The sequence below is a fragment of the Cervus canadensis genome, chromosome 5, assembly GCF_019320065.1.
Source record: "Cervus canadensis isolate Bull #8, Minnesota chromosome 5, ASM1932006v1, whole genome shotgun sequence".
Classification (NCBI taxonomy): domain Eukaryota; kingdom Metazoa; phylum Chordata; class Mammalia; order Artiodactyla; family Cervidae; genus Cervus; species Cervus canadensis.
The window spans coordinates 61,422,133-61,442,018 of NC_057390.1; the positions used below are offsets into that span (position 1 = coordinate 61,422,133).

At 45.1% G+C, this 19,886-nt stretch overlaps 2 protein-coding genes across 3 annotated transcripts in view; both read left to right on the forward strand.

Moving 5' to 3' along the window:
• Positions 1-484, forward strand: part of MEIS1 (Meis homeobox 1) — a 142,766-nt gene extending 142,282 nt beyond the window's left edge. The window contains exon 12 of one of the 2 annotated variants that reach the window (XM_043468909.1): positions 1-484. This exon is cut by the window's left edge and continues 1,037 nt beyond it. The gene's annotated coding sequence lies outside the window, so the exon portion shown is untranslated. The other variant, XM_043468910.1, reaches the window with a different exon arrangement.
• A 138-nt stretch (positions 485-622) lies between these two features.
• LOC122441849 overlaps positions 623-19,886 on the forward strand; it is a 231,215-nt gene continuing 211,951 nt past the window's right edge. Inside the window, exon 1 of the mRNA XM_043468913.1 lies at positions 623-3,162. Coding sequence (XP_043324848.1) covers positions 2,955-3,162 — 208 coding nt within the window. The 5' untranslated portion in view covers positions 623-2,954. The remainder of the gene's footprint in view (positions 3,163-19,886) is intronic.

Consider the following 19,886-nt stretch of genomic DNA (forward strand, 5'->3'; position numbering starts at 1 on the left):
CATCACTTCCTGTTTCATGCAGCTCAAAAACATAGACTGAAGATTTATTTTTAATATGTTGACTTTATTTCTGAGCAAAGCATCGGTCATGTGTGTATTTTTCCATAGTCCCACCTTGGAGCATTTATGTAGACATTGTAAATAAATTTTGTGCAAAAAGGACTGGAAAAATGAACTGTATTATTGCAAATTTTTTTTTTTTTTTTGTAAAAGTAGCAGTTTGGTATGAGTTGGCATGCATACAAGATTTACTAAGTGGGATAAGCTAATTATACTTTTTGTTGTGGATAAACAAATGCTTGTTGATAGCCTTTTTCTATCAAGAAACCAAGGAGCTAATTATTAATAACAATCATTGCACACTGAGTCTTAGCGTTTCTGACGGAAACAGTTTGGATTGTATAATAACGCCAAGCCCAGTTGTAGTCGTTTGAGTGCAGTAATGAAATCTGAATCTAAAATAAAAACAAGATTATTTTTGTCATGCTGACTCCACTGCTTGAAAAATTTGTTTACTGCCCCCCAAATTTTTCATGATGAATGCAGTAAATATAAAAATTAATTTGGCTCCCTAAGATATATATGCATTTGAAAATTTGAACCACAAAATAAATTATTTAATAATAGTCACTGATTTCTTTAAGCTGACTTAATGAACTCCTAATATCAGCAAATTTAAGGCCTGAGGGCACTAAACTAACTGTAGACTCAGATTACAGCCAACAAAATTACTCATCTAATATCAGTGAAATTATTCTTGTACATGATGGTAAACCTAAAGGACTGAGTTACGTCTTTCACTAAGGATGTTACCTAGGATGAGCAGTATATGTTTATTAGGAAATTAACTACATGAATGAAGAGACCAGACTTCAAAAATCTAATTTTTATAAATATGCTCTATGTTCTCATTGGATCAAACTGGTTATTAACCAATTTTCCAGAACAGCTGTACAGAATTTCGGCATGGCAGCCAGCTAAATGGTACAAAATAACATGTTTAAGCTGGAATAGCTTATAATTTTATTGAAATAAAATTGTGGCTATAAAAAGTGCTTCCCAAAGCTAAGGAAAATATACAAATATTTTAATTAAGGCAGATTCGTTTTTAAAAAATCAGGCTTTTAGTAGTGATTGCTTTGTAAACAAAGGATGGGTCGAAGGAGAGTGCCTTAAACTCAAGCCTGACATTCAGGCCCGTGTCACCCTATAAACCCGCCCTGAACAATTCTATTTTCTATTTGAAAAGAGAAACCAGCTGTGGGTTGGGTTTACTAGGTGGCGTGTGATTGACTGACTCACCTGCTGGAGCGGCCGTGCACTCTCTCACCTTTTGTTTATGGGGCCTGGTTCCTAAACACGTGGATCCGGAGAAAGAGAGCGAGGCTCGACCTTCTGCAGCCTCGCACGCAGCGCCCTACCCCGCCCCCACCCTGTCTAGGGGATTGTTTCAGTTTCCCATTCCGACCCAGTGGCAGTTCTTCGTCTACATAAACAGTCCATATTCGTGGAATAATTCTCTCTTGATAGGTGGTTACTAGCCGTTAACAACCATTTATTTACTTTCAAAATTAATAATAAACTTTATAAACTAACCAGCCATTTGCCCCTCCTCTCCAGTACATGCCTGGGTGAGTTGGTTATTTTCAGTCTTTATTCTGGAGGAAGCTCTTGCCGGGTGGGGGAGGGAAAGAAAGGGGAGGGGAGGACGGAGGGAGGACGGTGGGGGCAGGCCCTGGGAGAAGGAGAGGGGTCCCAGTGAAGAAGAATTAGGGAATATGGAGGCTATGAAGACTCAAGATCATTAGTGTTCAGTGAATTAGAAAAAAATAAAACAAACTGTGTTCTTTCCCTGCGTTCCCCCCTCTGCGTGCCTGTTTTGTGAGAGCCTTGCTCTCTGGCGGGTCCTTTTTCCCCCTGCCTGGACACCCCCACCTCCCCCTTAATGCTATTTTAGCTTTTCCTCTTGTAAATTTCAGAGCCAGCTCGGAGGTTATTGAGGACACTTAAACCGAAAGAGGGAAATAATAGAGGTGCTGAGAGCGTTTTTGATGTTTCTTAAAAGGCAAAAACAAAACGCCCTCTTCTAAACAAGGGCACGCAATTGTACCTGCTTTTTATTTTTATTTGGGGAGGGGGCGCGCCGGTTGAATGAGACTACTTTTTAATATGATTTAAATATTTTTCCGAAAAAATTAAGGAAATTCTCCTATCATATTTAATCAGCTGTAATTATAACACATTCGAAATGAATAATATGCCTTGACAGTATTTTTATTGTTATTGTTCATTGCATGATGTTCGACTGCTTTAGAAGCACAGGAAAGAGAAGTAAACGCGCTACAAATGGGGAATTACCCTCGTTTAGCATTAAAATTCATTTAGATAAAATTGCCACAAACATTTAAATGGGAAGATTAGTTCCCCCTCACGCCTTATTGCACTCGCTCAATGGTTCCGTTAAGAACATTTTACACGTTGGAAATTCCGTCTTCTCAGACGGCTTGCTGTTTCCTAGTTACCCACATTCAAAGCAAAGGCAGCAGCAAAGGCAGCCGCAGCAGCAGCAGCAGGGAAAAAAAAAAAAAAAAAAAGTTTTGGCAACTGGTCTGCAATTCATCCGCTTCTGGCCGCAGCCTCCCCTCCGCCCACTGCAGTCCGCCCCCCACCCATCACCTTTCCTCACCCCGCATTAGGTAACTGGCAGAGTCCTGTGGAGGAAACAGCCTCTGAGTTCTACAGTATGCATATAATGTTAAATACAAAGAAATACCCAAAAGCCAGGCTCCCCTCTCCTGCCTCTGCTCTGAACGGAGAGGTTAGCCTGGAAGTGCTGAGTTTCTCACATCTTCTGCTCTGAGCCCACAAGGCACGTTTTTTGGCTTTCTTTTCTGCCAGGACATTTCCAGGAAATTCACCACTGCTTCTTGCCTGTATTAGACTTGTGTGAAAGAATGACATTTGAAAAGCCCGTGCAACGTCTAGCTTCTCCCTCTCTTTTCTCTTGTATCTTTCCTTATCCCTGTGCCTCTCTGTCCCTCACTCCCCCTTTCTCTCGCTCCTTCCCTCTTCCCTCTTTCTGCCCCTCCCTTCGCAGGGCCGCAGGAAAAGAAGAATGTCGGCTTCGACTGCCATCTTTTGGGGATTTGGAAAAACGACTCGGTAGGAATCCGAGGGAGGCGGGGGACCGCGGGGGGTGGGGGGGAAACCCCCTTATTATCCTGTGTCGGAACTGGCTCCCTTAATCTGATGCTTAAATATTTGATGTGGAAAAATTACCCATAAAATTAGTTACTAACAATTTCAAATTGAAATCACTTATCGAATTATAAACGCATTAAAGCTGTATGGATGGTATTAGGAGTTCCTCGGGAGGCAGCGGGTGTCTCCTTCCAGTGCGCCCGGCCGGCGAGCGTCGCCCCGGGGAGAGGCACCCCCGCGGAGCCTGGGGACGGGGTGAGGAGGGCGGCGCGCGGGGCGCCGGGGTCCCCGCAGGGGGAAGTGAAGTTCGGCAGCCGGAGGCTTCGGCTCGCTCGGCTCCAGAGGGCCGGGAGGAGGGAGAGGAAAGAGCGGCGGTGGGAGGCTCCGACCCCGGGGCCCAGGCGCCTACGAAGAAACTTTGTAGTGAAGTCGAAAGGTTCTGAAAAGAAAAAACACCAGCGCCACGCGCCCCCTCCCGCCCGCGTCTCCCACGCGGCGCGCAGACTTTGCGCTCAGGCTTCATTGCCGAGTGCAGCGCCCCCCGAGTCTGCTGCCGGGCAGGAGGGAGACGCCTGTGGCCTGGGGCTGGGGCTGGGGCTGGGCCGGCCTCCGCGCGCCGAGAGATCCTTCGGGCTGCGGCGGCAGTTGAGGGGATCCGGGCCGGAACGCGGCTGCCACTGAGTCCTAACCCTGAGTCCTGGCCCCCGGCAGGTGCAGGGCGGACAGGTCTCTGCGTAGAGCCCAGAGCACCCGGGGGCGGGGGGTGGGGGGAGAAAGGGGGCGGTTCCGGCACCTCCACTAACCTCCTATCCCCTCCCCAACCCAACTGAAAAGTCAAGTCTAAGGGGGCTGCAGACTTCGTCTCTGGAGACGAGGCGACCCCGTGTCAGCGCAGAAGGTTGTGGAGAGGCACCTCCTGGGGGACTCCGGGCCCCGTTCTCTCCAAACAGCTCGATTCGGTGGGCTAGAGGCTTCTTGGTGGACTCTTGGGTCAGTCCTGCCGCGACTCTGGGAGCGGGACTGCGAGAGCTTGGGGCCCGGGGGCACTTGGGACCCGGGCAGCACCCGCCAGGCGCAGTGGGGGAGCCGTGGGCAGCACTCAACGCCTTAGGTAGGAGCTCCTCGGGAATCACTTTAAGCCTCTGCAGACTTTCCTCAGCCTTCCGGATCCCAGCAGGCCCTCGGATGTATAGACAGTAAAAACCTGACGATGCGGAGCTCCCTGGTAGGCGCTTGGACGCCGGGTGGAGTGGCGTGGAACTGGGTCGTGGGGTGCTTGTATGGCCCGGCATGTCACCCCGTTTCACTTCCCTCTCCCTGACCACCCTCACCCACTTGACTGTGGGGCATCCCGTGGCACTTAGGTAGCCAGGTGCAGAGTCTACACGAGGTTGGGAATCCCAAGGCCCAGGACAGGGTGGTGAAGAAGTGAGTGTGGGAAATCGCCCCTTGAGGGAGTCGCTGATGGCGGGGAGGGGCGGGAGGAGGGGTTGGGGAGAATATCTCTTTTTGGCCCAATCAGCCTGACAACGAGTCCGTCACATTCTCTCCCAAGGAAGAGCTGTAAAGGAAAAACAAACAACATATTGAGCAATCAGTTCGCCCACGCTGGAGCTTTTAAGAGCCTTTGCCGTAAAAACGGGTGTCCCGGGGGTCTCGGTGGGGAGATGGGCATTTTAGGGTTTCAGTTCTGGCGGGCCGAGCCCTGGGGTCGCTTCCACGCCCTGCCTTCTAACCTGCCCGGCGCGCTCAGCCCACCGCTGGGAAACCTAGGCGCTGAAACCCTGGAGAAAAGGGATTTAGTTTTAAGCCAGTCTCCCATCGATCGGGTCGGTAATTCCTACCCCTGCCCACTCGCAGACACACTCACCTCTACCCTAAAGCATTAAGTTCATTACGCGAGCAATGATCTTAATCTCCAGGCGGAAAACGAGTCCCGGGACCTCTCCGATTGGGGAAGCAGTGAATAAAGTCACCTGCTGGCGCACCCGCGCAACCGGCTCCTCAGGGCGGGGGCCGCGAGTGGCAGGGCAGGCAGCGCCCGGGTCGCGCGTTCCACGCCGGGGCATTTCCCGCAGGGGTCAGGGAACCCCGTGTCTGCTTTCTTAAGGATGGCGACCTTTTCGAAGGGTGGGGTTGCGCTCGCTCGCTCTCTTCCTCCTCCTTTCTGTTTTCTTCTTGGGGAGCCCTCCCCCCGCCCCCCGCCTTGCACTTCTGCTCTCTCTTCCTCCTCCTTCCCCCGCAAAGTGGCGAATTCCCCTTCCCTTCCTAGTGTCCGAGGCAGCAGGTCTAGCACGCAGTCCGGGTAACCCATCACCTTTTCGAGCCCGCCTACTTCAGCCACCAGCCCAGGACACGCGAGGATGGGGATCTTTCAGCGAAGCCCTATTGAAGCCACTTGCTGAGGGCACCCTGGGGCTTTAAACAGCCGGATTCCTCGATCTAGGGGAGATCCCTGCGCCCATTGATAATTCCATCTCAAAGAAAGCCAGCGAAGCGGCAAACACCCCTAGCAGCCGCCTGCTCCCCATTCCCACCCCCCCCCAATACAACCACCCCCACCCCCGCCTTGGCATTGAGCAGCGTCTGGCCCCGCAGGGAGATGGAGGCGAGCCACGCGCCCCCGTCCTTACTGGCAGACCCACGAGGCGCCAGCTTGTTCTGCAGACTCAGTTTCCATCCGACAATCGTGCAAGCGGGAAAAACACAACGCAAAGGCTGTTGTGAACCCCGTTTCCCTCACCACCACCACCCCCATCTGATTTTCAAGACGTGCGTTTTCAGGTAGTCCTAAACCGTGAACAGCGAGCTTTGTGTGTTATCTAGTGGGGGTGGGGATGGAAGAGGAGGAGACTCCCACCGCCCGCTGCAGTCTTTAATGTCTGAAATAACGAAATGCCTGTGTGGCAGCTGCTGCTTGAGCCAAAACTAACTCTTTGGAAGACGGAAAAGAGTGAAAGGCAAAGAAAGACTGTTCATTTTTTTTCCTTTGGTGCCGTTTGGGATGTCATCTGTTTCCTTGGCGACTGTGTTCAGCCCCCGGAGCCCCTGGGCTCCTGGATTGTTAGGGGGGAAAAAGCATGCTATTTCTGCACCGTCATTTATCACTGTCACCGCATAATGATTCCCCTTGCAGCCCCTTATTGATGTTTGTAATTGCATTATCTCATAAAGGAGGATGATCAATGAAACCGAGCCGTGCATTCTGGGGTCAGAGGAAGCCAAAGTACTGTTTGTCCCCTTTAATACAACAAGTACTCATTATCTTTAGGTCTGCATTCAAAAAATGATCTGATCTGGGGCTGACCCTGTCGGACATCCCAACACTTTTTAAAACGCGGTTTGTGTAACCTTTTGCTTAAATGCTAAATCAAGTACCTGTCTCGCATTTCAACGAAACAAGATGCTAAATCTGAATGGGAGAAGCATTTTTTTCTTTCTCTTTTCCTTTTTTTTTCCGGGAGGGGTGCGGGGATGCGACCGTCTGAAGATGCACGCAATTTTACACCGCAATTTTACTGATATAATGTAGCAAAAGCAACCCCCATCAACAAGGGACGCAAGTTATCTAAAGAATGAAAAAATGGGCTAAGGGGAAGAGGTATCTGGGAGAATTTAACAAGGTCGGTGCTAAAGAATAAAACCACATCCGGTTTAATTAATAAGAGCTATAAACTGAAATAATTCCCCATGATTCTGCCCTTGCTTCTCCCTTTTACAGTCATATCTCTTCGTTTTAGATAAATGACTTTTGTGTCTGTTCGATTCTCACAACAACAATAACTAAATCAGTTGCACTCTCTGTGTCTAAAACCGTCTACAAACTCCAGCAAATAAAAAGAAGTTCATTTGTCTATTAAGGCAAGTATTTAGTTGAGCAGAAATGTCCCAGTAACACTGAATGGAGTTCATGTAATCCCAAGAAAATCAAGTCATCTTGTTGCACTGAAGTAAATGAAAAAAATACAAAGGAGGAGAGGTCCAAGTGTAATTTTAAACTAAATGCATTATAGGACTGTCACAGTGAAAACTGCTTGTGTAACTGGGATGGAGGGAGTGGACATCAACTTAGCTCACATTTAGCTGAAAGGTTTTAGAAAGGAAACAAGTATTCCAGGTTTGGCTCTCATTTTAATTTGTGGAAAGAGGAAAAATGGAAACAGTTTTAATTCATCATATCAAACATTAGGATAAGTGAATCCTTCAAAGACAAAATTAAGCAGAGCTATTTTAAACATTGCAAGACTTTATTACCAAAAAGAAAAGTTTCCAATCCTCTGAAGATGACTTCTTCCCTGTTAATAAGACTACCAAAAAAAAAAAAAAGACGAAGACCAGTTGTTTATTTTTAAAGTTCTAGAAATAATTTCTTAACAATATACATCTATTTTAAATAAAAAGATCCAGATGAAAATTCTTCACCATAAAAGAAAGTGAGGACTAGTTAAATAGTGTGTCCTGGTAATTTGACACCTTGACAGAAAACCTTAAATCGAATGATAGCAAAACAAAGGGCAAAAATACTCCCCTTGGAAAAATAACTTTAATAATAAAGCTAAAAAAAAGTTTTAATTGTGTTAAACCACCATGTAATATTTCTCTAAAAGGCATATTCTTTGAACAAGTGTTATTTCCCAGGAATTCTGTCAAATCACTTTGAAATAATATATGTTTTGTGTTATTTAAATATTCTGGCACTTCTGTTCTTTGAAAATGCTCAAACTGAAATGGATATGCAGCCACGCATATATTTACTATAAATGGTGTCTTGTCGTTAACATAAAATATTAGAGGGAAAATAAAACTTTGGGCTTTGTCAGTTGAGATAGCATTTTTTAGCATAATACTCTGATTTTTAAAACACACAAATGAAACCCCTTGATTTTAACCAATCAACACAAGTCTTTCTCTTATTTGGCTGGGGATCTGGCATCCTGTACATTTTCTATTTTTAATATTTAGTGTTATAGCCCACGGTTAAAATAATGAAAAATTAGTCTCGTTTCAGATATTATTTATTTATGGGACGAACATGATTAAAACATAAACACACACACAAACTGCAGCTGCAACAGAAAAAAAAAACTTGATTTACGGTTATTAAATCTTTGATCGCCATGTTAATGTTTCTTTTTCTACCTTTCATTTGCATTTTAATCTATCGAATCTTTACAATTTTGCTGCCTCCTATTTCAATGATTGATTACAGATCTGAAATAAGAGAAACCAAGCATAGCTTTTCTTTTTCCTTTCTTTTATTCGCTTTCTTTTCTCTTTTTTTTCGCCCCCTCCTCTTCCCCCTGGGTAGATTTCTGAAACTTTCTCTCAATGCTAATGTAGACAGGACAAATTAATTCTGCTCTTTTAAATGTCAAAGATATAAATAAAAAATGTTTTCTGTCCCAAACGTGAATATTTTCCCAGCCGCTTGTTTTCCAGTCGTAAAAGATCATCCCAGCAAAACGCAATTAACAGTGAAACACACACCCACGGCGGCGTGGATTTTTTTTTTTTTTAAGGACGTGTGTTAGTGAGTTAGAGAAAGGTGAGAAGTTCATCGTCCCTTCAACATCAGAAGCCCAACCGCGGCTTTTTTTTTTTTCCTCTTTGACACAGAGATTCGGTCTCGAGTTCTACCTGTGATCTAAGTCACACAAACAAACAAAAACAAGCCTGGTGGGGGCTTGCGGTACTTAAGTTGATTTCTTGAGACAAGCTGTATAAAGACAAAAGGGGAAGCGAAGCAGGACTGTTTGCTTTTTTCCCCTGGCTTACCACTGCCCCTTTGCCCCTTTCTACCCCCAGCCCTCCCCTCGCCCCCTCCCCCGATTCCCGCCGCCCCGCGGATAAGGCGGTCATTTGCTGACCGCTTTGCCGGTACGCGTCACTTTTCGCGCTGGCGTGAAAGTGAGTGTGGCGATGGTTTTGGAAGGGCCGGCCGGCCGGCGGGTGGGCGCATCCTCCTGGAAGCTCTGGAAGGCTCTGGCCCGGAACAGATTGCGCCTCGGGCCGGGCTAGGGATCCCCGTTGGGGTGGGAGACGCGCACCTCGCCCTGGCGGAGGAGGCGAGCCCCCTGCGCTGGAGCCCAGGCCGGGTGGGCGTGCATACATCCTCTCCAGCCAGCCTCACGTCTGGGCACCTGAAAGGAGCGCCCGCGCCCCCAGCCCCCTCCGCGTCCGCGCCCCTAGGCCGAGCCCCCTGGATGGGTTTTAATGCCTACGGACGCAGAGGAGCCCTCAGAGGAGTGAGGACGGGGTTCTCCGGCCGGCCCAGGCTGCTCGCGCTCTTGCCCGCGTGTGGTGCGCCGTGCCCGGGCGGAGAGCTAGCCGGGAGAAGTCGGAGGGATGCGACCCCCACTTCGGAAGCTCTGCGTGGGCCGGCACACGGGCAGGAAGCGGGCTGAGGGCCACGAGAGGGAGAAACGGCCCAAGCGGAGTCTCTGCAGACGGGCCTTTGGACTCTGTGCGCACCCAAGGGCGTGCCCACGGACAGGTCGCAGAACGTCTTCCCCGGGTCGGTCCCCCGGGCTCTGCGTTGCGCCCCTTTCTCCTAGAGACCGCTTGGGTGGCTGCTGCGACGGGGGCGATCTTCATTAAAGTCGACTCACCAGGCGGTTAAAATAGAGACACGGGTGGGGGAAAGACGTTTGATCCTGGCCGACCCTTTGTCTTGAAGCAGATTAGGTAGCCTAGAAATAAGAGGAAAAACAGAAAGTCTAGACAGGAAAACTTATTGTGTTCACAAAATATAAAAATGAACCCGAGCGGTCTGGTACCTCAAGGGGTGAAGATAGATCCTTGTAGACAAGCGGGAAGACAAGACTGGGAAGATTTAAAGTGGAAGAAACGGCAGATTATTAAGAAAGTAATAGTAAGGTGTCCCATACACTACAGTTTTATTGTTGGGTAGTAACTACTCGATTTATTTATTGCCAGGTCTGTATAATAGAGATAATGACCACAAACTCAAGATAAATTCTTAGGTGCCCAGCCGGACAATTCTTTTTTATTTAAGAGAGCGAGTCTGAAAGGTGAGCCTCATCTCCACTCCTCGAAGATTTGTCTTGCTTTCTACCATATTATAAGCATGACATGCAAATAAATAAGTGCTGTGGGGTCTGTGTGGGTAGGCCTGTAGGATTTATTTCAGGTGCGAGAGGAACATACAAGGAATACGAATTTCCGCAGGAGCTGCGGAGTAATGCCTTCCGTCTCCTCAGCTGCCCGCTCCACCCAGTCTGCCTCCCTTTCCGTGGGAGCAGAGAGCGTCCCCTGATCAAAACATTAATGTGTCATGTCTCAACTCCCTATTCCTTGACATATAGGTCTGGGGAGCGACGAGGGGCAATGAAAAATGCAAAATGCGTCCCCAAAGTAGGTTGACTAGCTGGAACCGCTTAAAGTCGGATTCCCGCCGACAAAGGGAAGGGGAGTTGCAGTTGACTTCCAGTAGGGGGGCGGCATCGGAAGTATGTTAACATTATCTCCAAAGATGCAAAATAGTGCAAAAAGTTTGCTGTCCTCGATCCGGTTCGGGCCGTCGCCGGCTGGACAGGTACCAGGGGGGCCTCCTGGCTCTTGGGACCTATCCGCCTTCCTTGGCCCTCAGTTTCTCTCGGTGAGCCGCGTAAACAATCCTAGAGTCAGGTGATGGAATTATAGAGGAGCTTACTCCTTGACCGCCAAGGGCAGAAGGGAGAGTGAGGTCTCAGGTGTTGGCTCCATCTGAGGCAATGGTTGCAATAACAGTCACCCGGTTGGCCTTGAACAAGGCGGCCTCCGAAAGCTTCTCACCTCCCACCTGCGCTCGGTGACGACTCAGGCGGATCCGAGCCTGCCAGGATGAAGTCAGTATCCTCTTGCGATACTGTTTCCCCTTTCTTATTCATTTTTGGGGTTGGGCGGAGAGGTAATTTCAGACATAGTGTTTCAATCTCACAATAACCACTTTTATTCAGAACTTCCTTCGATATGTTTGGTCTGGATGAAAACACCTGATAGTGAACGATGATGAAAAAGAGAATCGCAGAGGAAAGGGGAGGGGTGGGCGGTGGAGTGAGGGAGAAAGGGGTGTGTGGATGGAGGTGGGGGAGAGGAGATAGGGCAGCGGGAAGTAGAAAGGATGGCAGGTGAGGAGAGGAAGCAGAAAGCGAGCGGAGAGAGAGAGAGACACAGAGAGGGGAGTGAAGAGGCTGTTGTAGTAATCTGGTGGTTTGTTGGAGGGATGATATGAGGCTGAGAACGAGGACAGTCCTCGTCAATCTTTTGCAATCTCGGTGTCATTCAAGCACAACTTTATCTTTGAACCAGCATATCTGTTTCAATGATTTCCATAAGCACATAAATTATAATCTTCAGAGCCTTCAATATTTCTTTTGGTACTTTATTAAGTGTTATTGCAGAGGCCATTTATGAAGTGAATGATTCAACTTTTAATCTTCTGAACATTAAAATGTATTCCACTGAGTTTCCTTTTCCAAGGAATCTGAAATAACAAAAAGAAACGAAGATCATTACATGAAAAAGTGACAAGCGTTTTGCTCTCAGCCTGGCAAGTTGCCTTACTCACTTCAAAGGATGATAAACTAATTGTTTCCAGAGTTTATAAGTAATTAAGCTATTATTTGGGGAATTTATGTAACAGTTTTATTTAGGATAGAATTTTCTAGTCAGAATAGCCAGACAGAGACAAGTCTTCAAAAATACCAAGATTTTAATAATTGAAAATGCGCCCTTATTGTTAACAATGAAAGCTATTTTATTTTTAAAAGCATTGGAAAATGTAAATAAGTATAGTTTTCTTCCAGAGTATGTGATAGGTGGAGGACATTATGTGTAGTTAATGCTGAAAGGAAAATGAACGTGTAATGACTTCCAAAGATTAAGACATCTGTAACTACCAAGTTAGGTTTTTAAAGTTAATTTTAAAAGTCATTCAGCTCGATTCATTTAAATGTGTCAGTTAGGAAAATATATGTTATGTCCTTTTACAATTCCACATAGAAAGTTTAAAATGAAGACTTTAAAAATCTTTTCAAAAATAGTAAATATAGACTTTTTTTCTCTATATTTCAACTCATGTTTGTAATTTAAAAATTAGTTTTCTCCTAAATGAAACAATATTTATTAAAAGAAAAAGTAAAACTTCAAAAGGAAATGATGAATTATTTTTAAAATTTCAAAAAAAAGTATGGTACTTTAACTGACATTTATGTGTGTAAAAATTTACAATTTTTATATATTTTTTCCATCAAGGTGGCATCAACTTGGTTTTCATTTTTAGAAAGAGTCCTTTTCTCTGTCACATGAAGAATTTCAAAACTAATAGGATCTTCATTTTAGAAGAAAACGTCTACAAAGAATAACAAGAAATAAATGCGAAGATCCAAATAAATGAGTACAAAATCTCACATGAAGTAAAATAAATTTTCTGAAAGTTGTTTGCAAAAAAATTAAATTGTGAGCTCTTTCAATATCCACTTTCTTCACTACAAAAAGTGGGAGTGAGATGTAACAATCATTAGAAGGGGTGGACTCTCAGTCTAGCAAATATATATATATATATATATATATGACATATCCATTTGTTTCAAGTAAAATTCCTCTAAAGTAAAAGTCGAGTTTACTGGAAGTTATATACAAAATGTTTCCGTGTGATTCAGGGTTGATGCTGTTCTGTGAAGTCTGTGTAAACTGTGGCAGTTGAGACCTGTCACTGTGTCACAATGTCTGATTCAATATTTGCGTTTTCTTTATTCTAATAGACTAGCATTGCATTATTAAAAACAAAAACAAAAGTACCCTAGTTAGTAATAATGCAATCTCAGTTGTCTAACACCATGCCATGAGTGACCTTAGGGACACCAGGCACTTGGATTCACTTTAGGGCACTTCACGGTTTCACCTGACTTCATTACAGAAAGACAATGGTAACTTTGTTGCAGCTGGCACCTGCAATATGTCACACAACACGCGGGCCACACCTTGCCAAGACAAGCCATGAGAGCCACCGCCAGGAGAGCAGGAAGTCAACTCTAGGCAAATTTTATGATAGGAAATCTGCTGTTATGTCTAAGGAGAAACAAATTATTCTTTTTGCACATCCTCCACAATCTTAAGGAGATGATTAGAAGTCTGTTTTTTGGTTTTCTTGAAGTAAAAATATTGACATGTTAAGGGTGCTGCAATGACTTTAATGGTTAAGAATTTTATGGTACACTGAATTCAAGATGTCCATGATAATATAGTCCAGATAGAGACATACTGTTACACTATACCTATTGTTGTTTAGTCCCTAAGTAGTGATTGACTCTTTTGTGACCGCATGGACTATAGACTGCAGGCTCCTCTGTCCATGGGGTTTCCTAGGCAAGAATACTGGAGTGGGTTGCCATTCCTTCTCCAGGGGCTCTTCCTGACCCAGGGATCAAACTGCATCTCCTGTATTGGCAGGCAGATTCTTTACCACTAAGCCACCAGGAAGCCCTATGCCCAAGTCGAAAAGGCTCCTCTAGTGGTGATGGTGTGTGGTAGAGGTGGTACTCAATCAGTAACCAAATTTACAGGCACTCTGATTAGTTTCCTGACTTACCAGTGACCTGGCTCCTGACTTTATGTCTAGAACATTATGTTATTTATCATAAATGGATCTTTTGCCCAATCTGTAGATGATATTAATTTGTTTCTGCTTTGTAAATCACTTGGCACTGTAAAATGTAGTAGGGAATTGCTTTAAATTATTTTGAATATAATAAGGTCCAGTGGCTCAGAGGTTAAAGCGTCTGCCTGCAGTGTGGGAGACCTGGGTTCGATCCCTGGGTCGGGAAGATCCCCTGGAGAAGGAAATGGCAACCCACTTCAGTATTCTTGCTTAGAGAATCCCATGGATGGAGGAGCCTGGTGGGCTACAGTCCACGGGGTCGCCAAGAGTCGGACACGACTGAGCGACTTAACTTCCTTCTCTCAAAAAACCCCAGACTTTTTCCAGAGGAGTCCTGACTCCTAAGGGAATAGTCCTCTTTTCTCAAAGTTGTGACCATCTCTTAGAATCCTGAGATGCTTTTCTTTGATTTTCCCAGCCTGGCCACCAGATAGGGCTTATTGTTTCAAAGCAGTTGCTAGAGTAATTAATACCTCTATTGATTAAGTTGCTTCAGTGAAATAAAAGGTGACTTTTCCACCCACGACGGGACTATGATCCAGCTGACTGAAAAACAGTATCCTTACTCCAAAGAGAAGAGGGGAGGCCAGATGCCAGTATGCTTTTACCTTTCATGAAAAAAATCCACAGCATGAAAAGAAAAACCATATTTTTACTAATTTTCTCTTAAATTCTGTGTTATTCTATTCTGGGTGTTGCTTTAAATTTTCATATGTTTCTAGCATAATACATGAAATCATTGTTTAGACTGAAAAAGCCCCATGTATGCATGTGTGTGCATGTGTGTGTTTTGAAATCTTGAGCACCTCATGTCCCCTAAGCTGTGAGCAGGACACAGAAGGTGCTGCGATTAACAGGACATTGTCTCTGACGTCAAGAGCTCAGCCAGGGTTGAAGCTGATAAGGAAACCACAATCCCGACCCATCCCACTATACAGTTACCTGGAGGAAGTACAGCCCCTGAGGGCATTTGCGGTGGGCTCGTGACAGGAGGAACAGAGATCAGGAAGTGTTTTTATATCCAAGTTCAGCCTGGAAAACAGAAGCCACTCTGAGTGTTATATATAAGGGAATGAATTTCCTGGAGTGAGTTGATTACAGAGGGGACAAAAGAGGCTTTGACGGCAACCAGAGCTGAGCAGTCTCGGAAGACTTTCCCCAGTTAGACCAAAGGGACAGAGCGGGCAGGGATCAGTCACCTGGTAGAAGATGGAATCCGAGCAGCCTGTCTAGTGGAGCTGGAGCTATGGAGGAGATAAGAAAAGGAGAAGTAGTCTGGAATCTTGCCTTTCACTCTCTCATCCATCACCAGGACCTCCTTTCTGCTAAAACCAGCAGGGAACCAGCTGTCACAGAACCCAGGAAACATCAGATGGCCCTCCTGGAGTATAGAGCAGGACAAGGAGCAGCTTTGATTGTGAACAGTACCAGGAGCAACAGACCTTCTAGGCAGATGTGACCCTTCAGCGGTCTTTTCTTTTTCTAAGTGAAAAGTATCATTGTTAATTTCTCAATGGACTAGTTGAGAATATTAAAGGAGTAGAGGGGTACTCCAGTTAAGGCACTGACTTGGGAGAATACATGGCTTACCTGAAAATGGCCAGTTTGCCAGTGTGGCTGGAGCAGAGAAGCAAGAGGAGATATCATACGACATGAGTTGAAAATTGTAATAGCTAACCAGTCCATCCTAAATGAGATCAGTCCTGGGTGTTCATTGGAAGGACTGATGTTGAAGCTGAAACTCCAATCCTTTGGCCACCTGATGCAAAGAGCTGACTCATTTGAAAAGACCCTGATGCTGGGAAAGATTGAGGGCAGGAGGAGAAGGGGACGACAGAAGATGAGATGGTTGGATGGCCTTACTGACTCAATGGACATGGGCTTGGATGGACTCTGGGAGTTGGTGATGGACAGGGAGGCCTGGCGTGCTGTGGTTCATGGTGTCGCAGAGTTGGACATGACTCAGCTACTGAACTGAACTGAGTGGTGTGAAGGAGGTCACCTTATATCTAATGGTTAATGGTGTAAAGGAGGCCAACTTACTTGCCTCCTGAGAAATCTGTATGCAGGTCAAAAGTAACAGTTGGAACTGGGCATGGAACAACAGACTGGTTTCAAATTGGGAAAAGAGTATGTCAAGGCTGTATATTGTCATCCTGCTTATTTAACTTATATGCAGAGTACATTATGTGAAATGCTGGGCTGGATGAAGCACAAACTGGAATCAAGATTGCCGGGAGAAATATCAATAACCTCAGATATGCAGATGACACCACCCTTATGGCAGAAAACAAAGAAGAACTAAAAAGTCTCTTGATGAAAGTGAAAGAGGAGAGTGAAAAAGCTGGCTTAAAACTCAAACAATCAAAAAATGAAGATCATGACATCCGGTCCCATCACTTCATGGCAAATAGATGGGGAAATAATGGAAACAGTGAGAGACTTTATTTTGGGGGTTCCAAAATCACTCCAGATGGTGACTGAAGCCATGAAATTAAAAGACTCTTGCTCCTTGGAAGAGAAACTGTGACCAACCAAGACAGCATATGAAAAAGCAGAGACTTTACTTTGCCAACAAAGGTCCATATAGTCAAAGCTATGGTTTTTCAAGTAATCATGTTTGAATGTAAGTGTTGGACTATAAAGAAAGCTGAACACCAAAGAATTGATGTTTTGGAACTGTGGTGTTGGAGAAGACTCTTGAGAGTCCCTTGGACTGCAAGGAGATCAAACCAGTCCATCCTCAAGGAAATCAGTCCTGAATATTCACTGGAAGGACTGATCCTGAAGCTGAAACTCCAATACTTTGGCCACCTGATGCAAAGAACTGACTCCTTGGAAGAGACCCTGATGCTGGGAAAGATTGAAGGCAGGAGGGGAAGGGGATAAGAGAGGATGAGATGGATGGCATCACCGACTCAATGGACATGAGTCTGAGTAAGCTCTGGGAGTTGGTGATGGACAGGAAAGCCTGGCATGCTGCAGTTCATTTGGTCATAAAGGGTTGGACACGGCTGAGCGACTAACTGAACTGAATGGTGTGAAATGACCAGTGGCTTCTGTAGCAGCTCAACTTGTTAGCAACTGTTAACCCCCAGAGGCCAGGGTAAAACAGATTATAGGGACGAACACTGCAAAAACAGAGATATAGGTCTCCATACAGGTGCACTGGAGCCCATTGGCCCATAGCATTTCTACAAAGAAACACAGGCAGTCTTCTTGACTACCTTAATTTATACTGCTATTCAAGTTAGCCACAAAGCCAGTGTCATTTTCATGAACAAATTAGAAATTGTTCACTAATCCCAAGGAGCCATTCCTGTAGCCAGTTTTGTGTTCAGAGGGCTAAAACAAAGATTTTCTCTACTCCTACAGAATAATTTGATCTGTGACCTCACAGATTTCAAGCTCATGAATGATAGCCTGAAGGAGATGGGGCTAGAACTAGGGAGCTAAGAAACCATCAAGGAGGCTGTTGTGATAACAGTGAAGTCCAGGAGTAAGAGTGATGGATAAGATAAGATATTTAGGAGATAGGAGGCTAGTATGGATATGCAGGTGGAGGATAAAGAGAAGTTGAAAACAAGGGAATGGTTTCTGGTTTAGAAAGTTGGGCAGATTGTGGTTCCATTTACTGTGGCAGTAACTTTAGAAGAGGGAGCATGTTGAAAAGAAGGATGATAGCCTGGTTTTAGACACTTTGAGTTTAAGAAACTGGTGGGTTATCAAGATAAGATGTTCATTAGGAAGATGAAGACATTGCATTTTAGTAGACAGGTGTGGGCTGGAGATAAAAATTTGGGAGGAACCATTAAAGTAGATAAAATCATTCTGGATCTCTTTCAAGAAGTTTATCATGAAGGAAAGGCTAGGTGTAGGGCTGTCAATAAGGGGGAACATAATGGGGGAAGGATATCTGATTTTGAAGATGGGGATATTGGCATAATTGGGCATATTGGCATAATGAAGGGAAAGAGGAGGGAATGTTGAAATTGGAGCAGAGAGTTGTTAAATATTGGGGACATCTGTCAACAGGGTGGGAGATTGGGCTCTGAATCAGCAGTAGGATATGCCAGCTCCTAAGACTGAAGGCAAGGGAAGGCTACAGATACATGCCCATGTATATGTAGAGGGTGGTGCCCACGTACATGTAGAGGGTGGTGGAGGAAAAACTTGGGGCAGTTCACAGCTGGTAACATTAATTTTCTTTTTTGAATATGGAGTAGTCACTTGATGATGAGTGAGGGATTAGGAGGGTAACCAGGTTTTTGCACTGAAAGTTCCACTCCTGGCCCCAGGGAACCCTCTTAGTCCTGGACACACCAGGAAGATTGGTCACCCTAAGGGTAGCAGAAAGGGAAAGACTTGAGAAGGTTAAATATTAATATAACAATGGAAAATGGGAGAGGGAGCTGACGAGAAATGCAAAGCTCACTGGCCAGTGTCAAGACCATAAATAGAATTGGAGACCCAAGGGCAGGGTTTTGTGCATAGCTGTGGGATTTTCTTCAGCAAAGCTTACACATTTTGAGTTGTTTTATCTCAGGAAGGAGTGTGTTAACTCATCCTTGTGTGTGCGGAGGACTTTTTGCAACACAGAGTCTGCAGTGTCAGAGGTCTCATTCTGAGGGCAGGAAAACAGTGAAACTGAATGTCAATGTCACCAGAGATAAAGTCACCTGTTAGATGGAAGATTTTGCTGTCAGTGGTGTATGGCATTACTCTTTCTTCATCATTGATGTAACTGTGTTATGTTTACATAATTGACAACTGGTGGAGTTACAACATTCCATAATATCTTGAGGCACCTGTGAGATATCATCACGACTTCATAATATATCTTCTCTCTAGAAGAGTGACTCAGAGACTGTAATCTTTAAGCAGTATCTTGAGGTAAGAAGCAGGGGGCTAAATGTCCTCACCTGGCATGTCTAGTTGCAGGCTCTCTCCACATGCCCTACAAAAGACATGCCATGGGAATGTTTTGCCTTTGTCATTGACTAGATCGTATACTTTTCTATCTGGTAGTATTTTCACCTTTGCTGGTTATAGAAGCAAACAGAAAGGTAGCCATGTGGTTGTCTAGCTGGTAACAGGGCAAATGTGGCAATCAACTCCGATCAGTTCAGTTCAGTAGCTCAGTCATGTGATGCCATCCAACCATCTCATCCTCTGTTGTCCCCTTTTCCTCATGCCTTCAATCTTTCCCAGCATCAGGGTCTTTTCCAATGAGTCAGTTCTTCACATCAGGTGGTCAAAATAGGAGCTTTAGCTTCACCATCAGTCCTTCCAATGAATATTCAGGACTGATTTCCTTGAGGATGGACTGGTTTGATCTCCTTGCAGTTCTGGTTTGAACTCCAATAAGTTGATTCAAATATATATCTGGAATACTGCTTTTTCTTTTTCAGAAAAATGAAATTGGATAGCTTTCAAATAGGTAAAGAGATGTTTTCTCTACATTTTGTTCTATAATTAGAACAAGCCAGTACCTCTAAACTTATAGTGGGGGGCAGAAATAGGATATAAGGGGAACCCTGCCAACATGAGTTTGGTGAAAACTGAAACTCAGCTTGGCTTGGGGAAGGTTTACACATACCATCTGAAGTTGGTTTCGGCTTCGCTCAGAGACTCTCCATCAGTGGGCTGAGGATTCAGGCAATAGGAACTTTATGGGCTAGATCATGGACAGAGGAGCCTGGCGGGCTACAGTCCATGCAGTTGCAATGAGTCAGCCACGATTAAGCACACATGCACAGATTATGTCCATCCCTGCAAAATCCATATGTTAGAGTCCTAACGAGAGGTTACTTAGTACCTCAAAAAGTGACTGTATTTAGAGATAGGGACTTAAAATGGGTAATTAAAGTTAAATGAGGCCATATGGATGGACCTCAACCTGGTGTAACTGGTGCCTTAAAAATAAGAATTCTTTGACACAGAAAGAGACATGAGGGATGCACAGTTCAGTTCAGTTCAGTCACTCAATCGTGTTCAACTCTTTGTGACCCCGTAGATTGCAGCA